This window comes from Rhinopithecus bieti, unplaced genomic scaffold, assembly GCF_001698545.2.
Source record: "Rhinopithecus bieti isolate Rb0 unplaced genomic scaffold, ASM169854v2 scaffold_84002, whole genome shotgun sequence".
Lineage (NCBI taxonomy): Eukaryota > Metazoa > Chordata > Mammalia > Primates > Cercopithecidae > Rhinopithecus > Rhinopithecus bieti.
This window is the reverse complement of record NW_016841755.1, coordinates 2,909,133-2,936,929: the sequence shown is the minus strand read 5'-3', so window position 1 is coordinate 2,936,929 and position 27,797 is coordinate 2,909,133. Positions and strand designations below refer to the sequence as shown.

At 44.3% G+C, this 27,797-nt stretch overlaps 1 protein-coding gene across 5 annotated transcripts in view; it reads right to left on the bottom strand.

Annotated features, from left to right (window-relative positions):
• ZNF236 (zinc finger protein 236) overlaps positions 1 to 27,797 on the bottom strand; it is a 134,535-nt gene that overhangs the window by 94,311 nt on the left and 12,427 nt on the right. For all 5 annotated transcript variants that reach the window (XM_017866096.1, XM_017866094.1, XM_017866093.1 and 2 more), the window contains 4 exons: positions 11,525 to 11,703; positions 8,231 to 8,355; positions 2,738 to 2,910; positions 200 to 343 (listed from right to left, as the gene is read on the bottom strand). In XM_017866096.1, the coding sequence (XP_017721585.1) occupies positions 200 to 343; positions 2,738 to 2,910; positions 8,231 to 8,355; positions 11,525 to 11,703 (621 nt within the window). The remainder of the gene's footprint in view (positions 1 to 199; positions 344 to 2,737; positions 2,911 to 8,230; positions 8,356 to 11,524; positions 11,704 to 27,797) is intronic.

Below are 27,797 nucleotides of genomic sequence, written 5' to 3'. Positions count from 1 at the left end.
AAAAAAAAAAAAAAAAAAAAAAAAAAAAAAAAAAAAAAAAAAAAAAAGATTGACTTTCTTTCTTTAAAAATTTGCACCTTTTCTCCATATAAAAAATTTTCATAGCACCTTTCCACTACTAAATGTTCAATTGTAAAGGTCATATTGAAAACGACAGATCTTAGTTTAAAAAGAAGTTCTTCCAAATTACTAAACTTACCGTTAAAACATGAGCAGTCTCTGTGGAACTTGTTGAATTCTGTGGCCCACCCATATGCATCTTGCTGATATGCGTGTTTAAGCTGCCTAAACTTTTAAATACACAACTACATTCTGTACAGTTATAGGTAGGACCATTCTTGACCTTAAAGAATAAAAAAGAAAAAAATGATGTTTCACAATTAATTGTTAAATTTAAACATTTAAATTATGGCAAATCATAATTTACCATTCCATTCAAAATGACAGAAATAATCTAACCCTTCAACATTATCTTTTTTCTTTTAAATTAGATAGTTCTAGAATCAATAACCCAACTCTTTAAACAATATTGCAGGTATAAGATGAATTGAAATTTTAACCTTTTCTATAAAGTAGAAATTATTCAAGAGTGAGAAAACACATTTTTCAATTATTGCAATTTAATAAAAACAAACTGTCAGGCATAAGATGTTCTCGGTTTTTTAAACAGCTGAATACAATGTTCAATAGTGAAGGCCAGATAGTTATATATAAATACATATTACACCAAATATGCTTTCAGATGGCCAAAACCACAGAGGTTAGGAAAGACGGTCATAATGATATATGAACTTTTCATCAATTTTGATATTCTGTATCAACAACTAATTTTCTTTTTTTTTTGAGATGTTCTGTCGCCCAGGCTGGAGTGTAGTAGCGTGATCTTGGTTCACTGCAACCTCTACCTCCCAGGTCAAGTGATTCTTCTGCCTCAGCCTCCCAAGTAGCTGGGATTACAAGCGCCTGCCACCGTGCCCAGCTAATTTTTGTATTTTAGTAGAGATGGGGTTTTGCCATATTGGCCTGGCTGGTCTCGAACTCCTGACCTCAGGTGATTCACCTGCCTCGGCCTCCCAAAGTCCTGGGATTACAGACGTGAGCCATCACACGTCTAACAACTAATTTTGGCCTAACAACTAATTTTAAAACTATGATAAATCCAGAAACTATGGAAACCAGTAAAATGAGTAAGAACAGCTATGAACAGAGAAAATATCTAAAATATTATTTCTCTATTACTAAAACCCAGTGTTAGTTACTGTAGAACTATGAAGGCCAGTTTGAAAACTCATTGGCCCCCTCTGAACTTGAGTAAGACTTCCATTCTGTTTCTGGTGCCTAAGAAGCAAATTTAGATTCCTCACAGGACTGGATAATATTTACGAACCAACTTTTAGAGGCTCTTTCTGGAACAACCCATTCTAGTACAGGTCCGAGAGCGCCTCTCAGTGGCAACAGGCAAGTCTCTGGGCCCTTTAGTATATGGGGAGATTTCTAAACTCAAGAGTACTAACAAGTACCTCACAAGGGTGCTCTAAGGCTCCAGTGAGGTATGTCTGTGTGCTACACAAATACACGATCCTTCCTATGCAATCATCTTCACCCAGAGGCAACACCACAAGAATGACTTACAACAGCCCAAATGTATTCTTCTGAAATCTAAAGGTAACCTCAGTACCTCACTAATACTGACATGCCTTCCTAATGTCTCTGGGTCTTAGATATTAAAAAGATTAACTCATTGAACATGGAACTCTGAATCTGTTCATAAAACTACGTGAGATGTGCAGGGGTTTTTTCTCAATTTAGATTCTCTTTTTCATTTTAGACATTCTGTTTAAGATCAAAGACAGCTTCTACTTGTTTTTATTAAATTTGGATAGTGAGTGTTAACTCTAAGTTCACTTCAGTGTTAGTTAAGGTATTACTTTAAGGAAAAAATTAAGAGATACACATTTGCTCTTAAGAATATGATAGTTTTTAATAAAAGATTACTTAAATAACTCAAAGAAAAAAAAAAAGAATATGATAGTTTCTGTTCTGCAAAATCATTTCATAGGATATATTGATCCATGATATAAGTATTTGGGTTGTTTAAATATTTCTTTGTATTCACAATTAGAATATAAATCAATAAGTCATGACGGTTAGTTAGAGTCAAGGTTGACCTGCTTTACAGAAATACTTGCAGAGGATCTACACAACAGTATGCTCTGCAGACAACAGAAAATTACCATGGGAAATCATCATTTTAGTCGAAAGCGTGGACAAGCAGCATGGAAGGAAATGAACAGAGCAGGTCTCTGTCCAAGAGGGAATGGACATGTACCATATGAGCTCTGTAGTATCAGCAGTAAGAAAAACACTTCTTTCCCAATTTTATTTTTTATCTTTTAATTTCTTACACTTGCCTGTGTTTCAAGTTTGCTAAAGGGATGAAATACATTATTGAGAATGATGGACTGTAACTAACAAAGGTATTAGGATTATTTTCAAATATTTATTCACCAAAGCCATGCTGTCAGCAAGAAGACAGAAAGAGAGTAGTTTGTATTTCTTCCACATGTAATAAACCAAAAAAATTCCCACGTATGTATTTTCTAAAACAGGGTCTGCTCGGCACAAAATCAACCTGCATTTTTTTAAATGGAAAATAATTTCTCAGGTCCGTTTATTAATCCAAAAGATACCTACTGTCCCCTGAGAAATACTGCTTATGCCCCCAACCCATGTTTACCTCTGAGTGGACTCGCTGCACGTGCGACTGAAGATTCCCTTTCTGAGAGAAGGCGGCAGGACAGAAGGCACAGGCGTGGGGCTTTTCACCTGTGTGCTTGATCATGTGGGTCTGCAGTGCCCCCTTCTGGTTAAAAGCTTTTCCACATTCACTACATTTAAATGGCCTTTCACCTAGAGAGGGAGAAAAATGATCAAAATATAATTTCATATTGTATGGGTATCTTACGGATTAAAAAGAACAACATTGAAGTTGCCCAAACCTATCCCTCTGGCCAAAATGTCTCCCCAGAATTCTAGATGCATATATCCAAGTGTCAACTTTAAATCTCCAAATTAACACGTCAAAACTGCACTTGTTCATCTCCCAGACTGTTCCACCTGTGGGCTTCATCAGACAATGCCGTCTTCCCAGGGGATCAGCAAAACCCTTGGAGTCGTCCTTATCTTTGGTTGCTCTCACGTTTCACACTCAATAATAACTTCAAAATACGGCCGGAGCAGCCCTGCTGCCCGTCCAAACCACCACCCCAGGCTAAGGCACTCCCCCATCACTCAAAGCTTCTGAAACCACCTCCAACTTGACTCACTGCTTCCACCCTGGCCCCTTCCTAGGCTGCTCTCAAAGCAACAGACACAATGACCCTCTTTAAGTCCGAGCAAGTCACTTGCCTGCTGAAAATCCTCAAAGGCTTCCAAATTCCCCCCAGAGTAAAATCAAAGTTCTTCTAATACTCAGCAGAGGAGGTGCCAGTGCTGTGGCTCCCCCACCGGCTGTTGTCAGCTCCCCTGTCCCTGCTCTCTTGCTCCCTCTACCCACTCCTGCCACCGCCCTCAGACACACCAGGCAGGTTTCCACTTCTGGGCCTCTGAAATCCACCACCTGGGTGGTTCTCCCCCAAGCATCCCCAAGACTTGCTCTCTCAGATTCTTCAGGCCTTTACTCAAATTCCCCTTTGCACTGAGCACTTTCCAGTCCATTCTATTTAACATCAAAATCTCCCCTGTCCTCCCTGGGAACCCCTGGCCCTGTTCTCTACTTGATTTTTCTGCAGACTTCTCAGCATTTGACCTTTTACATTTTACTCAATGTTCATCTCCCCTCCCTAGAATGCATGCTCCAAGAAGGCAAGCGCTTGTGCACTGCAGCTCTTCAGCACCTAGAACAGGGCCTCGTGCACACTAGCACGCAGTACAGATCTGATGAATGAAGGAATGAGCGAAAAGACAAAATCGAGTTAGGTAAGAGCCTAACTACAAGGCTACTTAAATTTCTAGTCTTACTAAATTTTCACTCCCTAAGAAACCGAAAGCAGCTGAGTTCATAGTAACATCAGATCCCTGCTTCCCTGAACAGCTTTGGGGTTAAATAAGTGAATGAGATACAACAAGCTTGGGGACAGTACACAAATGGGAAACAACCCTGCTTTAACTCAGAGGGGGGAGGGTGTGAAAGAGGAGGACAGGCAGTCAGGAGACACGGTGAGGGTGTGGCCCGATCACGGCACTGCCCATATGGGGACAGGACAAGAGGACAGGCAGGCAGGAGGCACAGTGAGAGTGCAGCCCAGTCACAGCACTGCCCGCATGGGGACAGGAGAGGAGGACAGGCAGGCAGGCAGGAGGCACAGTGAGAGTGCAGCCCAGTCACAGCACTGCCCGCATGGGGACAGGAGAGGAGGACAGGCAGGCAGGCAGGAGGCACAGTGAGAGTGCAGCCCAGTCACAGCACTGCCCGCATGGGGACAGGAGAGGAGGACAGGCAGGCAGGCAGGAGGCACAGTGAGAGTGCAGCCCAGTCACAGCACTGCCCGCATGGGGACAGGAGAGGAGGACAGGCAGGCAGGCAGGAGGCACAGTGAGAGTGCAGCCCAGTCACAGCACTGCCCGCATGGGGACAGGAGAGGAGGACAGGCAGGCAGGCAGGAGGCACAGTGAGAGTGCAGCCCAGTCACAGCACTGCCCGCATGGGGACAGGAGAGGAGGACAGGCAGGCAGGCAGGAGGCACAGTGAGAGTGCAGCCCAGTCACAGCACTGCCCGCATGGGGACAGGAGAGGAGGACAGGCAGGCAGGCAGGAGGCACAGTGAGAGTGCAGCCCAGTCACAGCACTGCCCGCATGGGGACAGGAGAGGAGGACAGGCAGGCAGGCAGGAGGCACAGTGAGAGTGCAGCCCAGTCACAGCACTGCCCGCATGGGGACAGGAGAGGAGGACAGGCAGGCAGGCAGGAGGCACAGTGAGAGTGCAGCCCAGTCACAGCACTGCCCGCATGGGGACAGGAGAGGAGGACAGGCAGGCAGGCAGGAGGCACAGTGAGAGTGCAGCCCAGTCACAGCACTGCCCGCATGGGGACAGGAGAGGAGGACAGGCAGGCAGGCAGGAGGCACAGTGAGAGTGCAGCCCAGTCACAGCACTGCCCGCATGGGGACAGGAGAGGAGGACAGGCAGGCAGGCAGGAGGCACAGTGAGAGTGCAGCCCAGTCACAGCACTGCCCGCATGGGGACAGGAGAGGAGGACAGGCAGGCAGGCAGGAGGCACAGTGAGAGTGCAGCCCAGTCACAGCACTGCCCGCATGGGGACAGGAGAGGAGGACAGGCAGGCAGGCAGGAGGCACAGTGAGAGTGCAGCCCAGTCACAGCACTGCCCGCATGGGGACAGGAGAGGAGGACAGGCAGGCAGGCAGGAGGCACAGTGAGAGTGCAGCCCAGTCACAGCACTGCCCGCATGGGGACAGGAGAGGAGGACAGGCAGGCAGGCAGGAGGCACAGTGAGAGTGCAGCCCAGTCACAGCACTGCCCGCATGGGGACAGGAGAGGAGGACAGGCAGGCAGGCAGGAGGCACAGTGAGAGTGCAGCCCAGTCACAGCACTGCCCGCATGGGGACAGGAGAGGAGGACAGGCAGGCAGGCAGGAGGCACAGTGAGAGTGCAGCCCAGTCACAGCACTGCCCGCATGGGGACAGGAGAGGAGGACAGGCAGGCAGGCAGGAGGCACAGTGAGAGTGCAGCCCAGTCACAGCACTGCCCGCATGGGGACAGGAGAGGAGGACAGGCAGGCAGGCAGGAGGCACAGTGAGAGTGCAGCCCAGTCACAGCACTGCCCGCATGGGGACAGGAGAGGAGGACAGGCAGGCAGGCAGGAGGCACAGTGAGAGTGCAGCCCAGTCACAGCACTGCCCGCATGGGGACAGGAGAGGAGGACAGGCAGGCAGGCAGGAGGCACAGTGAGAGTGCAGCCCAGTCACAGCACTGCCCGCATGGGGACAGGAGAGGAGGACAGGCAGGCAGGCAGGAGGCACAGTGAGAGTGCAGCCCAGTCACAGCACTGCCCGCATGGGGACAGGAGAGGAGGACAGGCAGGCAGGCAGGAGGCACAGTGAGAGTGCAGCCCAGTCACAGCACTGCCCGCATGGGGACAGGAGAGGAGGACAGGCAGGCAGGCAGGAGGCACAGTGAGAGTGTGGCCTGGTCATGGCACTGCCTGCATGGCGACAGGAGAGGAGGGCAGGTGGGCAGGAGGCACGGCGAGAGTGTGGGCCGGTCACGGCACTGCCTGTGAGGAGACACCCTTCCTGTTCTAGATGACGATGCTGCAATGTACTTAGCCTCCTTTGGACAGGAGTTCTGCTGGGTCATACACAGTCCAGGCATGGTCCAGTAGGATTCTGGTCACCCCCCTCACATCATCACATACACTGTGAGGCACAGCCATTGGAAGACCAGGCCCGAACACAGAACTGCCTAAACGGCAAGCGGGCACTCCCTGCTACCTCCACCCGGGCCCGCCAGCCTCCTGTTTAAACCACACCAGCCTAAGTGACTCCTGGGGCTGGGTCCCACTGCTCTCTCCAGGCAGCTCACAAGCCAGTTGGAGCAAGAGTGACATATGCTTCAAGTTCAATGCAGGAAGAGTACGCATCACAGAATCCCAGAATGACACAAAGGACGTGATTCTACACGCATGCGTCTCTCTAGGAGTGTAGGTATGCTGATGATGCATGCATATTTATGTATGTGTAGAAAACATCTAATGGGGTAGATATCAAACTGTTAAAGCTAAATGACATCTGAGAAGTGAACACGAGAAGGATTTGCTTTACTTTTTACTTTATCTCTACTTTGGGTAAAGTTTATAACATTTAAAAACTATTTTTTCATTGATTAAAACTTCAAAGACTACACACTAAAGCTGAATACTCTACAGACAAAATGTATTAGCACATTTACAAAAGCATTGTTTTCTTTCTCTCTTACTCTAGAAAATAAATAAAAACTGATGCTCTAAAAATATCAACTTTATGCTGACATATAAACAAACGCTGAAATCATCTGAATGACTCTACAATACTCTACACAGAAATATTCACTAAAACTCTGAAAAAGAAAAAAAAAGCAATGTAACATAATTAGAACTGATTGACAAACAATAGCAGCCAAGCAAAATAGCTGTGAGATTTTTTAGTTTGTCACTATAAAAGAAAACCAAATCAAGAAATACAGAAGAAAACAAAATGACAAAGCATGGATCATTTTAATTGCAAATCTCAAATACTAAAAATATTTGTACAATTTTCCTTTTTCCTTCCCTGGAGATCATGTGTGTTACTAATACAATATTATAAACGGGCTGCTCTTTACAAGATGGCAAAGAGTATTCAGCTATGAATGCTGTACTCACTTTCAAATATTCAAGCAAAACTAATGAACAAGATAAGGCATGGAGAAAGAAAGTTTTATTATTTCAATGTTTCACAGCTTAGTGAAGGCAAAATTACAAAAGAATATGAAAATCCACTGCTTTCTTGTTTTTTATTTTATTTGGTTTTAATTTTATTGAAGAGTCAGGGCCTTCTTGCTGTGTCGCCCAGGCTGGAGTGCAATGGCACGATCATAGCTCACTGCAGCCTCAAACTTTCAGACTCAAGCAATCCTCCCACCTCAGGGCTACAGGTGGGTGCTACCACGCCTGGCTAAGTTTTTTATTTTTTGTAAAGACAGGATCTCACTATGTTGCCTGTGCTAGTCTTGAACTCCTGGCCTGAAGAGATCCCCTCACCTCAGCTTCCCAAAGTGCTGGGATTACGGATGTGAGCCACCACATCCGGTCTTTCTTTGTTAATTTAGCTCTAATTAGCACAGTGTAATATCTGACACACAGTAAAAATAAATGAGGGAATAAATAAATACCATACCAATAATAATAACAGTAATAATATCAATCCCAAATTATTAACAGCCTACCATGTATCAAGCACTTTTCAATGAGCACTACACATATTTTTAAATTTATAATTTAGGACAACTATATACAGATAAAAGAGCCACATTTTTCAAGTGAGGAAATAAAATAACACAAAGAGTAACTAATTTCAGCAAGATCACCCAGCAAACTATGGGAAAGCTGGGGTCAGATTCCAAGTCGAGCTAGCACAAAGGCACCTGTTCTTCCCTTCAAGCCACAGTCAGTCACCCAGAAGCCCGTGCTTTCATACCTGTGTGTATCCTAATGTGTCGCGTTAACTGGCTTGGCTTTTGAAACGTCTTTCCACAGTGCGGACATGAATACGTGAATCCACTTCTGTCGATATTCCGGTTATAAGACCTTGTACTTGATACCCTAGTGTAATAAAGGGGGGCAAAATACACGGTAAGATGTCTCCCTTGTACCTTGTACCATAAAGTCAAAATGAAAATCCTACCAGAAAATTTGGCTGACTAGTCATCAGAACCTGTTTTAATAAATCAATCACATATATGTATGTGTCTGTGTGTATATGCGTTACTTTTAAAAATCATAAAACTCATTTTTCTCTATTTTGATGAAAAAAATTTGTTTTTTCCAGGTCAAAAACTGAAATTGGGGAGGGGGAGCAAAATGTCTCTTCTAGACAAAACTTTACCTGTGATGGTCAGAAACAAAGATGCTATGGGTATAATTTCTACACTGACACCTGACCCACACCATCTCCTCCAGTCTCTTGCTCTCATTACCATCTGCACACCGATGACGTCCAAACTCCTACCTCCAGCAACTCTGCCTCCTCCTCTGGCTCCAGCCCTGGACAGCCAACTCTCGCTTGGCATTGCCTCATGGGTGCTGTCCAAAACAGAACTCTTCATTGATTCCCAACCTGCTCCTTTCCATGTCAAGACATGAAAGCTCCCTCTTGCTCAAGTTTAAGTCTCAAGAGTCCCGCTGGATTTTTCCAGTCCATTTCTAAAAGCTGCTGGTCTTACTCTGAAACACCCACAAATGTGGACACGACTCTCCATCCTCCAGCCACCATCATGGCCTCAGAACAGGTTCGGCTCTTCAGTGCACTGCTTCCATAGCCTCCAGAAAGATCTCCCTGCTTTTGACTCCTGCCCACACACCAGGCCCAGTGCCATCCAAAAGTCTAGTCACGCCATTCCCTTTGTGCAAAACCCTCCAAGGGCTCCCATCCCACTCACAGGAAATGCACATCCCGAGCCCCGCCAGGCAGGCTCTCCTCACCCCAGCCACCTTCCTGCTTCTCACACTAGGAAGGCTCACTGCTTCCACCAACGCACTCCCTCAGCCTGAAAGGCACGTCCCCTAAGGCTGCAGGGCTCCCTGCTCTTCACCCCAGTCTCCTTCCAAAAGCCCCACTCAGAAAGGCCCACGCAGTACAGCCGCCTCCCCAGTCTCCCTCAGCCACACTGCACACAGTCATCCCACTGTCCTTCTTTCTTGACACGCACCACTATCTGAAACTATGGTACTGACTAACCCACTCACTTGGTCACTGCCTATCTCCCGACTAAAGGGCAGTTCTGTGAGGGCGAGGCTTCGTCTGTCTGGTTTGCCCCTCAGTCTGGAAAGACCTAGAAGCCAGAACTGTCTGAGTGCCGCAAGCACCTAAACATTTTCAATCATCTTTCAAACCTCCAAGGAAACATCAAAAATGCCTGTGTTAAAGCCTCATCAGAATAAAAATCTGGAATGTATAGAGACCACGTACTATTATATTTGGGGATTTAAAAAATCACTGAAATTACGATCCAATTGGCTGGGGAAAAAAGAAAAAAAAAAATCACTGAAATCATAAAGTATTAGGTGCATACCACATTAGTCAACAAGAGGCAAAATGAAAAAGAAAAACAGGAGACAGCTGATCATGTGGACGTCCAGTCCACATTTCTCAAACACAATGTCTAAGAGGATAAAGAAACATCAGAGTCTTCAGGCATTTTATAAACTGTGTTAGTCAACTGCCATGTGACTTCTTGTTGTTAAAAAGTACAGATATTTCCTAAACATTGCGGCTTAGAAGGATGGCAAGCTAAATTGATAATATAGTAGTTAAAATGATAATCGATACTGCCTTTATTTTATTTTATTTTATTTTTAGAGACAGAGCCTCACTCTGTCGCCCAGGCTGGAGAGCAGTGGCATGATCTCAGCTCACTGCAACCTCCACCTTCTGAGTACAAGCAATTCTCCTGCCTCAGCCTCCCGAGTAGCTGGGACTACAGGCATGTGCCACCATGCCTGGCTAATTTTTGTATTTTTAGTAGGTACGGGGTTTCACCATGTTGGCCAGGCTGGTCTCAAACTCCCGACCTCAGGTGATCTGCCTGCCCCAGCCTCCCAAAGTGCTGGGATTAAAAGCGTGAGCTACTGTGCCTGGCCTGATACTGCCTTTTAGAGTTTGTTGGAGAAAGCTAAATTAGTGTGAAAACTGATTATCACCATTAGCTAACTTGAGCAAAAGGGCCAGGAAGAATATTTTATTTCACTTTATTAAGAAACGGAAATATCAGTAAAAATATATATCATCAGGAATTAGGTAAAATATAAATATTTTTAAAACATGTTAAGTTTGAATAGAAATAAATGTATAAATGCATTCAAATATAGTCAGTTGTTAAGATTATGAGCTCTAAAATCAGACTATTAGGGTTTAAATTTCAAACTCCTGACTTAATAAGCCACAAAATCTCATGAAACTACTTGGTCCCTCTAATCTTGGTTTTCTCATCTGCAAAATGAGAACATAAAAGTACTCTGGCCTAACAGGGTTGTTTGTAATGATGAAATGAGGTTCCAGGCCGGGCGCAGTGGCTCAAGCCTGTAATCCCAGCACTTTGGGAGGCCGAGACGGGCGGATCATGAGGTCAGGAGATCGAGACCATCCTGGCTAATACGGTGAAACCCCGTCTCTACTAAAAAATACAAAAAACTAGCCGGGCGCGGTGGCGGGCGCCTGTAGTCCCAGCTACTCGGGAGGCTGAGGCAGGAGAATGGCATAAACGCGGGAGGCGGAGCTTGCAGTGAGCTGAGATCCGGCCACCGCACTCCAGCCTGGGCGACAGAGCCAGACTCCGTCTCAAAAAAAAAAAGAAAAAAAAAAAGAAATGAGGTTCTGTTTATATACATGCTAAGAACAGTGTCAGGCACATAGGACTTTTAACAGTTGAGTACTACAAATTAATTTATTAAAAAGAGTACTAATTAAACCCTTGTGAGTCTAGTTTATATATTTTGTTATCTACCCATAAACATGTATTGCCAGTACCCTGTTCTACAGCTTTCAACATTGTAATACTAGGTAAACACTTCTACTAACATAGCCTGACGCTATTCATGAATGTGTAGGATGCACCGTGCATGTTATAAAAGACATTCTAACAACAAATTATCTGTGGGGTTCCACTTTGCTGGGTTCTTGCTGCAAGTATTTCTACTGGGTCATAGCAGAGTGCGCCAGCTTTTAACATATTAGATGGATTTTTGACCAAGCCCATGTAATGACTCATATTACCTAATTTTGTAATGAGTCTTCATGTGTTCCTTCAGCTCTGAGGAGGTCTCGAACTCTTTCTTGCAGGCCTTGCAGGCATGCTGCCGGGTTCCAGCCAGCTCCTGGCGGTGCTCCTCCATGTGCACGGCCAGCTGACTCTGCAGAGTAAACTCATCCCCACACTCAGAACAGATGAGATTCTGGAACAGAAAACCCATCGGTGAGCAGAGCAAACCTTTCAAAACCACTCCTTCTTCAAAGAACTGGTATGATCAACGGTTAAGACACAAATTAAATGAAAACTACTTGTTCCCTCTAATCTTGGTTTTGATCTAATACTTTCCTCTGGAACAAGCATCACTTTCACCTCTCAAAAATGTATTTGAATATACAAAATCATTTCTTTATTGGAAGAAAAGATGGAAACATTGGGAAAAGGGTAAGAGAGCGACACAATTTTGAGCAAAATGAGTTCTGTTTTGAACTAGTATTGGGTAATGGCACTGGGTCCGCCTATTCTGTGAGCACTTCAGAGAAGTAGGATGACCTCAGCACTACACGGGGTCAGGAAAGAATTCAAACTAAGATTATGGTTTAAGAGATGACCTTGAAACAAAATGACAGCTTTCAAGTTTTTAATAGATAGATCGTGTCATTGTCTCACTTGGTTTGGAGGCAGAGCAGAGCGCAGGCTGTGGCCTGGCTTACTAAGCTTGTGAACGAGGGACGCTCTGAACCGACGCATGGGGTAACTGCAGAACACACACACACAGGACTTCAAAGACTCTGAGCAAAAATACAAGAATGATAGCTCAGTAATCTTTAATATTTGAGTTCATATTTTGGACATTTTAATAAATATATTAAAATTTATTTCACCTGTTTGGGTTTTTTTTTTTTTTTGAGACAGAGTCACGCTCTGTCACCCAGGCTGGAGTGCAGTGGCCAGATCTCAGCTCACTGCAAGCTCCGCCTCCTGGGTTCACGCCATTCTCCTGTCTCAGCCTCCCGAGTAGCTGGGACTACAGGCGCCCGCCACCTCGCCCGGCTAGTTTTGGTATTTTTTAGTAGAGACGGGGTTTCACCGTGTTAGCCAGGATGGTCTCGATCTCCTGACCTCATGATCCACCCGTCTCGGCCTCCCAAAGTGCTGGGATTACAGGCTTGAGCCACCGCGCCCGGCGGGTTTTTTTTTCTTTTAAAAACGTAGCTACTAGAAAATTTAAAATTATTCATCTTTCACTTAGATGATGCTGGTCTAGATGTTCTACAGCTGGGTCTAGATTCACCTTAAGGCTGCCAATCACTAGCTAACCTGCCAGTTTGGGTGTACTGCCCACCCTGAGCCTATGAAACAGGGATAACAATAACCCCTGCCCTTATAAGGTTAGATAAAATGACACATATAAGACGCTGACTGTGCGTGGCCTAGAGTGAGTACTCAATAATTACTTCATCAGTAGCCATTGCTGACTTAGTACAAATTTCAGTTCACTCATGTGGAGTTCCATCACACAGTTACAGTATTTACTGAAATGATCCTCAAAATGAACTGTCCAAACATGAGAAAACATGACCCGCCAATGAGCATAAACTGTTATTTCCAAATAAAATGCATTGATTTTTTTCTATCAGATTTTTTTCTAATCTGCACATACTAGTCTTGTAAATAAATGTTTGTAAACCTCATTAAAATGAGGCTGTTAATTGATACTACCTGTAGTTATACTGCAGAAAAAGACAAAGAAAAGTGAAATATCTTGAGAAATCCAAAAATCATGTAAATAACTTTAAAGTAGTATTATTGTATAATAATTTAAGGAAATAATAAACTACTAGATTTTTAGTGACTTGTTGATAAAAGAAAATTTGTTCTAGGAAACTCCCCACAAAAAAAACTATCATAATTTGACACAGCTCTTAAAAAAAAAAAAAAAAAAAAAAAAGTCTGCAGTCCTGAATGCATATGGCAAAAGAAAATGCATGGCTTTCATTACCAATGATTCTCCACTGTGCCTCCTGTCTCAAAATCACATCACAAAACCCCTCGCAGCCCGCTCCTCTCTGTACTGTTACTGCCCTGGTTCACATCCACCCTCTTTTCACTTCCTCTTTTACCAGATGATCTGATTCATGTGTTTCAGGGATATCTACATGGATATTACTCAGGCATTTATTGGATCTGTCTGAGTTACAACCCTAGTTTATGCACAACGTACTCAGATGGTGCAAGCAGGATCCAGCACCTCCCAGGCCAAAGCCAAGACCTCACAGCTTACAGACGGCTACATTACTGTCTTTCTGCTTTCTCTCCTGCAAGCCAAAAAGAGCCAGGATGCTCCTCCTTCCCCCTGCCCGCCCTGGCAAGACTTAAGGAAGTCTTCCACAAGGAGAACAACACCCCATGTATAGTCACAGGCCACTAGGACAACAGGCCTTCCGCTCATTGTATTCTCCATACAGAGTTAACATCACATCTCTCACCTAGAAGCAGAGGCTGTCCTGGGGTAATTCTCATGATGCTAAGTGGCCACAGGAAATCATCAAGAGAAATGCATGGCATTTTAATCTGTCTCCACCTTGCTGAAGATATGATCATCTCTAAAAGACCAGAGTGTGCAATGCTAGGTACTGACTGCCTCAAGGCTGCTCTCCTGTCCACCCCCCGCCCTAGGATGGCAGCGTGTGTTCACCAGACTCTGAGTGTGTGGGATTTTCCCTTTCTCAGATCCCCACCACATCATCATCCTGTCTCCTGTCCTGGCCTTCTCAGAAGCCATGCTTCTCTTCCTAATGCAGTGTGCCTCTGCTGACCTCAGGTACTGCTCAACACACAAAATAAACCCAAAACCCACCCCACAAAACGCTGCTCTTCTCTCAACACTTAACAGAACCTGATCCATCACTATTCCTTTGTACGTGCTACTGAGATGATCAATAAATGTGAACAATGTCTTCCGTGAGAAAGCTGTTTGTGTGAGTGTGTGTGGGCGTGCACGCGTTCTTCCTCCAAACATTCTATAACACCCCTTAAAGGAAGTGATTTACTCAAAAAATAATGTGACCTTCAATAATTATGTGACTTTAAGAAAAATTCCTAAGTGATTTAAAACTACAGTAATTTTCTGGTTTACTCTTCCAGGTTTGAGATTTATTTGGACAGAGGAGTGACCACTATGAATTTTAGACTATAAATCTCAATAGGACAGTAACTAAAATTAGATTTCGGTGTTCTGAAAGTAAAACTTAAAATGGAACACTTTAAAAGTTAATTATAGTTCCTAAGTACATATAAGAAGACATGCTTACAGGTTATTTTTTAAACCAATTTTAATGAGGCATACTTTACATATAACAAATGCACCCATTTTAACTGTAACTTTTTACTACTACAATCCAATGTTGATGACTTCAGAGTTTAACCCTTAGAAAGCAATTTCAGTACTATTTCCAAGGTTTCAGGGGACCCTGCACTGGTACCCCCAATACTGTCTGCGCCCAACAAACTGCTGGGTGCTTCGCCGACTTTCATCTCACCTCATCTTCAACCTCACTGAAGGAGCCACAGTCGCTCCCCCAGACCTCAATGCACCTGCACTTTCTACCAAACGGAGCAGCTTTCTTCAGAAGGCTCTCTGACTGTTCTAAGTGGTGAACAGTTTAAAAAGCAGTAATTCCAACAGCTGTCACTAGTTGAATTCTCTACCTGCCAGGAACTGTGCTGGGCCATTTTATGTTTGGAGTAAGTTTCTTGGAGACAATGTATTGTTAGATCATATGAGAGGTTTTTTTTGTTTTGTTTTGTTTTGTTTTGTTTCATGGTGTTTCACTTCATTGCCCAGGCTGGAGTGCAATGGCGTGATCTCAGCTCACTGCAACCTCCGCCTCCCGGGTTCAAGCAATTCTCCTGCCTCATCCTCCCGAGTAACTGGGATTACATGCGTCCGCCCCAATGCCCAGCTGATTTTTGTATTTTTAGTAGAGATGGGGTTTCACCATGTTGGCCAGGCTGGTCTCAAACTCCTGACCTCAGGTACTCACCCACCCCGGCCTCCCAAAGTGCTGGGATTACAGGTATGAGCCACCGTGCCTGGCCAGCAATGTCTTTTAATTCATGTACTTACATTTAAAGTAATTATTGGTATCTGAAGTCTGTCATTATTTGTTGTTCGTTCATGTTTCTTTTGCTTTGCTTCTCTTCCTCCCTTTCTGGATTACTTTTTGGAATTTCTTAGAATTCATTTTGATTTTTTAGTAGTATTTTTTTAGTACATTGCTTCCTACAGCATTCTTGGAGATTGTTCTAGGTAGGATTATACATACAGAACTTATCACAATCTACTGGCATCGACATTTTGCCACCTTGAGAGAAGTACAGAAAACCTTATTTCCATTCAGAGTCTTGCACCCTTTCCCCTCTTTAAATATCACTGTCCTGAGTATTTCCTCCATGTACACTGAGCACACCAGATGATAATTTCTGCTTTGACCATTAACTATGATTTAAGAATTCATAAGGAGAAGAACATTGTATTATACTCACCCCAATTTTGTATTCTTACTCATTCTTTTTGTATTAGGGTTTTCCAGAGAAACAGAACAAAGAGAACGCAGGTGCGTGTTTGTGTGTGTACATATTTGTTGGCCAGGCGCGGTGGCTCACACCTGTAATCTCAGCACTTTGGGAGGCCATGGCAGGCAGATCACCTGAGGTCAGGAGTTCAAGACCAGCCTGGCCAACATGGTGAAACCTCATCTCTACTAAAAATATAAAAACTAGCTGGGTGTGGTGGTGGATGCCTGTAATCCCAGCTACTCAGGAGGTTGAGGCAGGAGAATTGCTTGAATCCAGGAGACGGAGGCTGCAGTGAGCCAACACAGTGCCACTGCACTCCAGCCTCGGCAACAGAGTGAGACGTTGTCTCAAAAAACAAACAAACAAACAAACAAAAAACATATTTGTTGTAAGAAATTGGCTCTCATGATTATGGAGGCTGACAAGCCCCAAATCTGCAGTGTGGGATAGCAGATGGAGACCTAGGAGTGCTGATAATGTAAGTGGCATCCAAAGGCTACCTGCGGGAGAATCCCCCTCACTTGGGGAAGTCAGTCTTTCATTCTATTCAGGTCTGACTGAAGGAGGCTCACCCACATCATGGAGGGCAATCTGCTTACTCAATGGTTTAAATGTTAATCTCATCCAAAAACACTCTCCACATTCACACAGAAAATTAACCACCACCCCATTCTTCTTTCTTTTCTGAAGTTCCAAGCCTCCTTCTGTTGTCATTTCCTTTCTGTTTGGAGAACTTCTTTTACTGATTCTTTAAGGGTAAGTCTGCTAGCAAGTTTGTTTTCCTTCATCTAAGAAAGTCTTTATTTCACCTTCGTTCCTGAAGGACATTTTACCACACATAGAATTTGTAGCCAGGCATGGTGGCTTACATGTGGAATCCCAGGACTTTAGAGGCAGAGGTAGGAGGATCACTTGAGCCCATGAGTTTGAGACCAGCCTGGGCAACACAGCAAGACTCCATTTCTAATTAAAAAAAAAAAAAAAAAAAAAAAAAAAAAAAAATTTGTAATTGACAATTATTTTCTTTCAGGAATTGAAACATTTTGTGCTATTTTCTTTTAGCTTCCATGGAGGCAGATGAGAAATTTGCTGTCACCTGAATTGGTGTTCTTCTGTAAACAAAAGATCATTTCTCTCTAGTCTCTCACAAGATTTTTTTCTTAGGTTTAGTTTTCAAATGTTTGATTATGATATGTCTTGGTGTGTATTTCTTTGGGTTTATCCTGTTTTGAATTCTTAAATCTGTGAGTTATGACTTTTACCAAGTCTAGGTCATTTTCAGCCATTATTTCTTCTAATACTTTTCCAGCCCCACACTCCTTCTCCTATCCTTCTGTGATGACCATGATGCAAACGTAGGATTTTCTGTTATTGTCCCAAAGTTCCCTGAGGCCCTATTAATTTTTCTAGTTCTTCTCTGTTGCTCAGCCGAGGTCATTCCTGCTGCTCTATCTTCAGGTTCTCCTCTGATTCTCTTCTGTCCTCTCTGGTCCACCAGGGAGCCCTTCCACTGAGTTCTTTAGTTCAATCACGGGATTTTTCAGTTCTATAATTTCCCTTTGGTTCTTTCTTCTATTTCTTTCTCCCGTTTTTTCATTTGTTTCAAAACTCATAAAGCATTTTCTTGACAGCTGCTTTAAAGTACTTGTCAGATAATTCCAATGTCCAGGCCCTCTTCATGTTGGTATCACTCTTTTCTTGTTCCAGTCGGGACTGTGCTGGCTCATGTCTGTGTCCTGGACACTTTGGGTGTTAAACTGTGGGACCAGTTCTCGGGCTCTCCTTTCACCAGCAGCTGCCCTGTTCAGATGCAGTGTAAGGACCAGCAGCAGTGGAGACCCACTTCGCAGAGCTCCACTGACCCCAGGGGGGAGGAAAGCACAGAGCAGACCTGTCCATCTTGCATGGTTCCATCTCATCACTGATGGGGAGGGAAGCCCAGCTCCCTACTGGACCCACTGACACACTCTAGAGGGAGAATCAGAACACTGCCTGCTTCTGCTAAGGGAGGATGGAAGGCAGGCTTCCAGATAGACTCTGCCCACACGCTGGGAGGGAAATTCTGGGTGTCTCCGCCCTCTGCCAGGAGAATCCCCCTCCTGGATGCGAGGTTAGCTCCTGCTTGGGCCCAACGGGAAATCGAAGTGCTGCCAGCTCCCAAAGGATGGGGACAGAATGGAGTAGAAGTTCAATGCTGCACTCGGCTCTGCCAAGCAGCTTTTCAGTTGGCATTTCACTGGAACTGAATAAATACCATAAAAAGATTTTCTATTCTGTTGGACCAATCTTTTCCCAGTACTGGCTAAGAGAAACCAGCTTTTCTTGGAGTGTTTTTCTTCTCCACTTGTTGGCAGAAGGCTACAGGCTTCTTCAACACCCTGTCCAGGTGTCTGGGAGGAAAAAAAGAAACCCAGGCCAGGCGCGGTGCCTCACGCCTGTGATCCCAGGACTTTGGGAGGCCGAGGCAGGTGGATCATGAGGTCAGGAGATCGAGATCATCCTGGCTAACACGGTGAAACCCTGTCTACTAAAAATACAAAACTAGCCGGACGCGGTGGCGGCGCCTGTAGTCCCAGCTACTCTGGAGGCTGAGGCAGGAGAATTGCTTGAACCTAGGAGGCAGAGCTTGCCGTAAGCCAGATGGTGCCACTGCACTCCAGCCTGGGCAACAAGGAGAAACTCCGTCTCAAAAAAAAAAAAAAAAAACCCAGGGAGCTGATGGCCACATTATTCCTCAAGTCCCTCCAACTGTCCGCCACCTCTGATGCCTTTCAGAGTCGTTCTGTGCCTGCTGGCTGGTTATCTCTAATGACAATTAGTGATACGGGGACCCCGAGGAGAAGGAAGCTGCTCCATCCTGGCTGGGACCTTAGAGGTTATTTTTAAATACAACTAAAGGTCACAAAGTATCCCTCTAGTTACTATTAATATGTCATATTCAAATCAATTAACTGAAAAACCAAACACAAAATGCAAAGGCAGCGAGGAATGTATTATTTTGACATATAGGAAAAGATTTATAACTGTGCTCCAATACTGATTCTTCTTTTCTTACGCAATAATAGACTTATTGGCTGAGCACACAGCTAATCAGCTCAGCACTATTTGGGGGCCGCTCCAACCACTAGATCACTGGTGTGATGACTATGTTCTACCTAACTGGATGTGAGCAGGACTGAAATGCATCTTCCAGATCATGCCTTTAAAGAGAAGCAGTGCACATTCCTCCTCCCGTTCCCACTGTAAAATATGCGACAGAAGCAAAGAACTCACAGAGATAGCAAATGAAGATGCTGGACAAGCCTGAGGGCAGGGCTGCCCTACCAGCTCTGTACCACATACGCCAGGCTGCCAGGTGAGGCACAGTCACAAACCCTGACCTAAGCGCTGACACAACGGTAGGAAAAAAGAGAGCCAACATATTGTCAACATGTTACTATAGAACAAGCACAGTGAGGCCTTTTTCCCCTCTGCTCGTGTAAAGCTTGAGCTCAGTATGAGGTTGCTAAGGTCAGGTGGCTGAATATGACAGCCCAGCTTCCAGAACCCTTCCTCTGGCAGCACAGACACGCAGTGCCAAGGAAGAAGTGAAGCATCCTCACAGCTCCCTCACCAGCTTCACGCCAGAGTTCAGCAAAGCCTCTTCCATGACTCTTCCCCGCTTTCTTCTCCTCTTATCACTTATTAATCAAAGCAGCCTGCTGTGTGCTGAAGGGAGAAACCAGAAGCAGGGGTGAGTAGTAACAGAAATGCAAAGTCAAGCAATTTCAGAAAACACAATATTTCTCAAAAGCCTTTTCAAAAAAATTTAAAAAGGAGTCAGAAGCTAAGGAATGTGTAAGTTCTTACAACCACAATAGCGAGAGACGAAGGGAGCTGGAGTTTTACAAACAGAACTGAGGGTTCGGATGAGAGTAGGCTGCACAAAGTTCAGATGATGTGGTCCTACTCCGGACACCACGGCATAACAAAACTACACAACAGCAGAGGCAGGGACTGAAGCAAACAGCAAAGGATGTGAGCACCACTGTGGGAAGCGATACAGACAAGAACCTGGCCCGTCTGTGGAAGAGAAAACAGGATGAAGGGAAGGTTTTCAAGATAAGGTATAAATACCTTAGAACATCTGCAAATGACGGATGACAGTTGTTTCTCTTTCCAGTTACGCAGGAAATCACAGTGAATTATTAAAAGGCACATCTGAAGGAACTTCAGAATGGAAAACGGCAAAGCTCGCTGTTCTGGTGACCCCATTAGACGGGTGTAGCCTTAGAGGTAAATCTTTACCCTTCATGTCATCCTCAGGTTGGGCCACCCAGAGCGTGTGGCGTGTGCAGACTCTTCAACCACCTTTACCCACCTGTGTCATCCTAACAGAGGATTCACACACACCCCTCCAGTTTCACGTCTCTGCCTAGACCACACGCCTCAACATTTCAGCTCTCCCGCCAACGTTCCCACGGCCCTGACTCCTTTGCTATTCCCAATCACACGCTTCAGAAGCCCCCAGCTCCAGGCAAACCACCATCTCCACTTCTCCCAGCGGCTGAGTGGTGAAAAGGAGACCACACCCCCGCCCAGCCCAGACTCCACAAACAGATGGGCTCTCAGCTCCCGGGGCCGCCCACGGATGTGCCCCACTCGGGCTCTGCTCTCATTTCCCAAAATAGGCCTCCCATGCAGATCTCTAGATGCCTCAGGCCGCCTCATGTTTTTGGTGAAGACAGTAATGTTTCCATTTCCCAGGGAAACGTGGGGTCTAAGGCCTCAGCCCCAGCCCATGAACTGAGGCACCGCAGTGCACCGTGACAAGCTTATGAGGAGGCCCAGGAACAGGTCACACGTTCAAGGAAAACGGCGGTGCTCCATGCTGCCCAATAACACCCAGAAACTAGATTGAGGTACTTCAGTTTCAATAACATCATGTCTTTGTGAAGCTAAGTTTCCGTGGTTGCTGTGGTTAAAGATCAAAGATGGAGTGAAGAATCATGTGGAACAGAAAACTCTAAAATCAGTGTGAAAATGACTGCAAATAGGAAATTCAAGGATATAGAGGCTGTGCAGTACCCAACACACCTGGGTTGGTCTTTCAAATAACTATTACGTTATTAAGAAAAATACTTACTAGATCATACAGATCTAACTGGTTAACACACAGACCCTTGGGTTCTGCCTGAAAGTCTATGAAAAACTTCATGAGACACTAAGAAAGCACAGTCTGAGGAAGGCTGGGAACACGTGCGAGACATACCAGGAGCTGCTCCAATTCCGCCTCCATCTGAGCCCTCCCCCGCTTTCTCCTCCACCTGCACCCGCCTCCGCCTAAGCCCTCTTCCACTTCTTCCAGGGTCAAAAGAGAAGTCTCTCAGCCGTTCAAAACTAACTGCTCCCTTGTAAAATGCCACTCTTTTCCCCTCCAGATAGGGACCTCTGAAAATGGATATTACAGCAATGTTAAACTGTGATCACTGTTTTGTGAAATAAAGAAAAGTGTCTCTGTTTTCAGGGGCTACATCCTGAAGTACTTAGTGGTAAAATAACGTGAAATCTGCAGCTTACTCGAAAATTGTTCAAAAAAGGGAGAAGGGGGGAGGTGAGATCTGACAAATTTATCAATTGGTGAGTCCAGGAAAAGGTTATACAAACATCCATTGTACTATTATTTCCAATCTTCACTTTGGAATTTTTCAAAATAAAAAGCTAGGTGAATACGCCATCACTACACACTATGAAAACAAATAAATGATATAAGGGTGATGTTTTCAAAAAACCGCGCACATGCCAGTTGCGAACAACACAGAACCAAAGACTTGCCGCCCAATTATTGCGTGTGGACGAGGCTGCGCAGAGAAGCAGGAGGGCGGCAGGGACCAACGCGCACAAATGCACCGCCTTCCTGCAGGCGAGCAGCACCCAACACACGGCCAAAACACCTCCCTACACGGTGTCGCTAGGATCTCAAAATACTTAGCAAATGTAAAAAGTGTGCTGAATCCACAGTAATCAAATATCGCTGATGTTTTCACATTCCGTGTTCTCATCAAGATGAACATTACAAACATGTTCAGTTCTCCCCTGAATCTCAATATTTAGTACAATAAAAATACCAGCCTCTATTTAACTATATAAAATTCTAAATTTTACATGTTATGATAAGCCAGAAAAAGAAAACAAGAATATACAAACATTTGCTTCTCATCACAAAGAGAGACACAGCAGACACACACTAGAAAAGCAGGAAGGCAGCCCAGGAAAGGCCAAGGCGAGTGGGTGGGCAAGGGTGCAGGAGACGGGCTCTCCTCCAAATGTACCTGCCTGTGTCGCTTTGACTTTTAACAGCTGGTTAATATCCACATATTCAAAAACGAAACCCCAAGCCTTCCACTCTCCTCTGCTTTGAACTGTGTTTTTTGGTCAGATAATGTAACCTGAAGGAGGGCGGTTAACTGAGGGCCTAGAATCATAAGAATGGGAAGGGAGAGGTCCTACACGGCAGCAAACTGAAGCAGGTGACCCTGCTGACTTCACAGAACCACGGCAGAGGAGGAAGACCATATTTAATTATGCTTGCCATCTAAAGCAGAGTCGGGTGGCTGGCTTGAGATATGTGGACATCCTGAGGGCTGTTGGATAGGAAGACCATGGGGGTCCCGGCAGAACAGTCGGCTCCTTCAGAACAGCCAGGATGAGAGAGTGAGTGATGATGCTGGTGCTGGCAGGCGCCGGGTCCTGGGAGAGAAGGAGCCCACATAGGAACCAGGGGAAGGCCCTGCGAGAGGAGCCCACACAGGAACTACGGGAAGGCGGGGAGGTCCTGCGAGAGAAGGGGTCCACGTGGGAACTAGGGGTAGGCGGGGAGGCCCCGCGGGGATAGGCTACACTGCAGCATCAGTGTGGACGCATGCCTTCCATGCGAGTTCTGCTCTGCGTGTATAAGGATCTGTACCAGGCAGATCCGTGTGGGATGTTCCAGACGTGTGGGATATTTTAGAAAATAATTTTAGAATGGGGAAGCATTTCTAATCAAGCCACAAGAACCAGAATCTATAAATGAATAGATTGAAAATTTGAGTCCATCATAATTTAAAAATTTCTGCCAGGAAGAGAAAAATAACGAAACCAGAAAGCAAGAAAGAATTCTGTCACGCAAGGCAGAAAAACCTCACTTTCCAGGAATGTAAATACTTTACACAAGTCTGCAAGAATAAGACCAATAATCCCCACACATCCACCTTGCAAAAAAATTGTTTAAGTAAAATAAAAACAAATTATTCATGGCTAATAAACATGGAAAGATGCTAAGCTGCACTCATAATTAAAGAAATATAAATTAAAACAAAAACATACCATCTTTAAATTACCAGATTGGAGGAGACAACTTTTAACAGAGTATTGGAAACAATATGGCCGGCCGGGCGCAGTGGCTCAGGGCTGTAATCTCAGCACTTTGGGAAGCCGAGGCAGGTGGATCACCTGAGGTCAGGAATTCGAGACCAGCCTGGCCAACGTGGCGAAGCCCCATCTCTACTAAAAATACAAAAATTGTCGGGCATGGTGGCAGGCGCCTGCAATTCCAGCTACTCAGGAGGCTAAGGCAGAAGAATCGCTTGAACCCGGGAGGCAAAGGTTGCAGTGGGTTAAGATTGTGCCACTGCACTCTAGCCTAGGCAACAGTAAAAAACTCTGCCTCAAAAAAAAAAAAAAAAAAAAAGCAAGAATGGGCTGGGCACAGTGGCTCACACCTGTAATCCAACCACTACTTGACACCAGGAGTTTAAGAGTAGCCTGGACAACATGGTGAGACCTGATTTCTATTTTTTTTAAGTAATAATTTTTTTTAAAGAGAAAGGGAAATGGTATGAAGAAAAATGAGCAATCTTATAGACCATTTATTGGCTGGAGGATAAACTGATAAAATCTCTTTGGAAAACAATCTGACAATATCAAAATTTTGAATTCACATATCCTGTGACCTAACAACTCCATTTCCAGGAATATATCTCACATTTCTATTAACCCAGGGTTTCCTCAACCTCACACTACTGATGTTCTGGGCCAGGCATAGCAATGGAGGCTGTGCTGGGCACTGCAGGGTGTTTGGCAGCATCCTCTACTCACAAGATAACAGAAGCACCCCACCCACGCCCAGCCCCGCAACAGTGGTAACCAAACGTCCTCTGGGATGCCACACTACCCATCCTGAGAACTCAAACATGGACAGAAATATTTGCTCACCATAGCTTCGTCTGGAAAAGGCTGGAAATGACCTGTCTACCTAACAGCAGTGACTTGCTAATCATGACACACGTATAAACAATATAATACCATGCATCTGTTAAAAAGAAAGCGACAGCTCTCTGATGAACAGATGTGGAATTGCACTTAAGATACACAGCTAACTGACGAAAAGGCACAGAATATTATGGGTTGACTAAGAAGGGTGCAGAGGAGATTTGTACAGGCATTGAATGTCTCTGGAAGGATACAGAAGAAACTGCTAATGAAAGTTGTTTCTGAGGAGCAAAACTGGAACGTAGGAACCCAAAGGAGATGTAACTTTTTGCTCTTCATAATCTTCTCTACTGTTTGATTTCTTACTGTGTGCACATATTACTTATTCCAAAATATATTAATACACCATTATTTAATACATTTTCTGCTTTTAAGAAATTAAACTGGCCGGGCACAGTGGCTCATACCTGTAATCCCAGCACTCTAGGAGGCTGAGGTGGGCAGATCAGTTGAGGTCAGGACAAGACAAGCCTGGCCAACATGGCGAAACCCCATCTCTACTAAAAATACAAAAATTAGCTGGATATGGTGGGGCGCCTGTAATCCCAGCTACTCGGGAGGCTGAGGCAGGAGAATCGCTTGAACCTGGGAGGCGGAGGCTGCCGTGAGCCGAGATCACGCCACTGTACTACAACCTGGGGGATAGAACATGACTCCTCCCCCCAAAAAAATAAATAAAAATATAAATATAACTATAGCCATTTGTGAATAGCACTATCAACGAGTGAGACAGGCATTCCTAAACTCTGCAAGAGAAAGTGTTAAATTGGCATGTACTTTCTAGAATGTCATAGGGCATTCCATAAAGAACTTGGGAGAAAAAAGTCTTATTTATTAGTTCAATTAATCTAACTGTAGGAATCTATCCTAAGGAAATAATTAAAGATGCATAAGAAGATTCATATGCAAAGATGTATTACTTATAATATTAAAAAATATAAACAATGTAAATGTTAAACAGTGATGAAAATTATTACATTCTATTATGCTAAATCCAGATGCTGAGGACTTTTTTTTGTAGTGACAGTCTACGTTGCCCAGGCTAGTCTCAAACTCCTGAGCTCAAGTGCCTCGGCCTCCCAAAGTGCTGGGATTACAAGCATGAGCTGCCACACCTGCCCAAGATACTGCAGATTTTAATAATTTAAAATATTAATATTTGATAATCAGTGATAACTTTGATGATGAGTCAAAAGAGGGAGTATGTATTTACAATATGTTATGGAAAAAGGTAGGTTACAAAAGTAATCTGTGTAATGACATAATCCTATTTTTGTATTTAAAAAACTATTTTAAACATAAACTATTAAGAAAAGCATGTTATAGAAAAAAAGTTTGAAATACCACAAATGTATTCTCTCCACATAGTATGTTTTCTTTCTTATAATTTTTTTAACTAATTGATTTTTAAATTGATAAGTAAAACTGTACATATTTATGATGTACCACATGATGTTTTGGTATAAGTATACGTTAAGGAATGGCTAAATCCACCTATTTTATATGCGTTATCTCACATACATATTTCTTGGGGAGAGAACACTTAAAATCTACTCTCACAGCAATTTTCTTTTTCTTCTTCTTCTTTTTTTATTTTTTAAAGACAAAGTCTTGCTCTGTTGCCCAGGCTGGAGTGCAGTAGCATGATCTCAGCTCACTGCAACCTCCACCTCCTGGGTTCAAGTGGTTCTCCCGCCTTAGCCTCCTGAGTAGCTGGGATTATAGGTGCCTGCCACCATGCCTGGCTAATTTTTGTATTTTTAGTAGAGACAGGGTTTCGCCATGTTGGCAAGGCTGGTCTTGAACTCCTGACCTCAAGTGATCTGCCCGCCTCCACCTCCCAAAGTGCTGGGATTACAGACGTGAGCCACTGTGTCCAGCCAGCAATTTTCAAACATACAATGTATTCTTACTAATGTAGTCCCCATGATGTACAACAGATCTCTTGAACTTACTCCTCCCATCTAACTGAAATATTGTGGCCTTTGACCAACATCTCCCCAATCCCCCCATCCCCCAGCCTCTGGTAACCACCACTTTGCTGTTTCTATGTGTTCAGCTTTGTTAAAGTCCACTATGGGTGCTTTTAATGTTATCTTTTTTACTAATTTTTTTCCAAAATAAATATGCATTACTTGTATTATAAGATTTTAAGAGATGAAAATAAGTTACTTTAAAATAAAAATTAGGCTGGGCACAGTGGCTCATGCCTGTATTCTCAGCACTTTGGGAGGCCAAGGCGGGCGGATAACGAGGTCAAGAGATTGAGACCGTTCTGGCCAACATGGTGAAATCCCGTCTCTACTAAAAGTACAAAAATCAGCTGAGCGTGGTGGCACGCACCTGTAGTCCCAGCTACTCAGGAGGCTGAGGCAGGAGGATTGCTCGAACCCAGGAGGCGGAGGTTGCAGTGAGCCGAGATTGTGCCACTGCACTCCAGCCTGGCAACAGAGCAAGACTCCATCTCAAAAAATAAATAAATAAATAAAATAAAAATTAAAGACATTGATAAAAACAGGACCCAAAATCATGTAGAAAGTATGAAGTCAGGCCAGGCATGGTGGCTCACACCTGTAATCCCAGCATTTTGGGAGGCCGTGACAGGTGAATCACCTGAGGTCAGGAGTTCAAGACCAGCTTGGCGAAGCTGGCAAAACCCCATCGCTACTAAAAATACAAAAATTAGCCAGGCGTGGTGGCAGGCGCCTGTAATTCCAGCTACTTGGGAGGCTGTGGCAGGAGAATCGCTTGAACCTGGGAGGCGGAGGTTGAAGTGAGCTAAGATGGCACCATTGCACTCCAGCCTGGGCAAGAAAAGTAAAACTCCATCTCAAAAAAAACAAAGTGTGAAGTCAGCTTTCACAATGTAAATTTTATACAGGTACTCCCTGATTTATGATGGGATTACATCCTATGATAAACCCATGGTGAACTGAAAGTATCACAAGCCAAAAGCGTGTGGCTGACAGGGAGTTGCAGTTCACTGCCTCTGCCTAACATCACAAGAGAAGTAAGGTTTCTAAGAAATGTGTTTGCTTTCACACCACCGTAAAGTCAAAAAAACATTAAGTCTAAACCATCTTCAGTCAGGGATCGTCTGAATATGCAATTTCAATACTGTGTTTTTCTGTGTCAGGAAGAAAATATACCAAATAGTTATCAGTAATTATCTCAGAATTAGAGATGACTTTCTCCTTTAACTTTCTGTATCTTCCTAATTTTTTACAGTAATAATGCAAAGGGGGAGTCTAGAGAAGGTTTTCTTGTTTTTTGTTTTTGTTTTGTAGAGATGGAGTCTCACTACGTTGTCCAGGCTGGTTTCAAACTCCTGGCCACAAGCAATTTTCCTATCTCAGCTTCCCAAAAGCTGGGCTAACAGGCATGAGCCACCGCACCTAACCAAGGAGGAGCATATTTTTTAAGCAA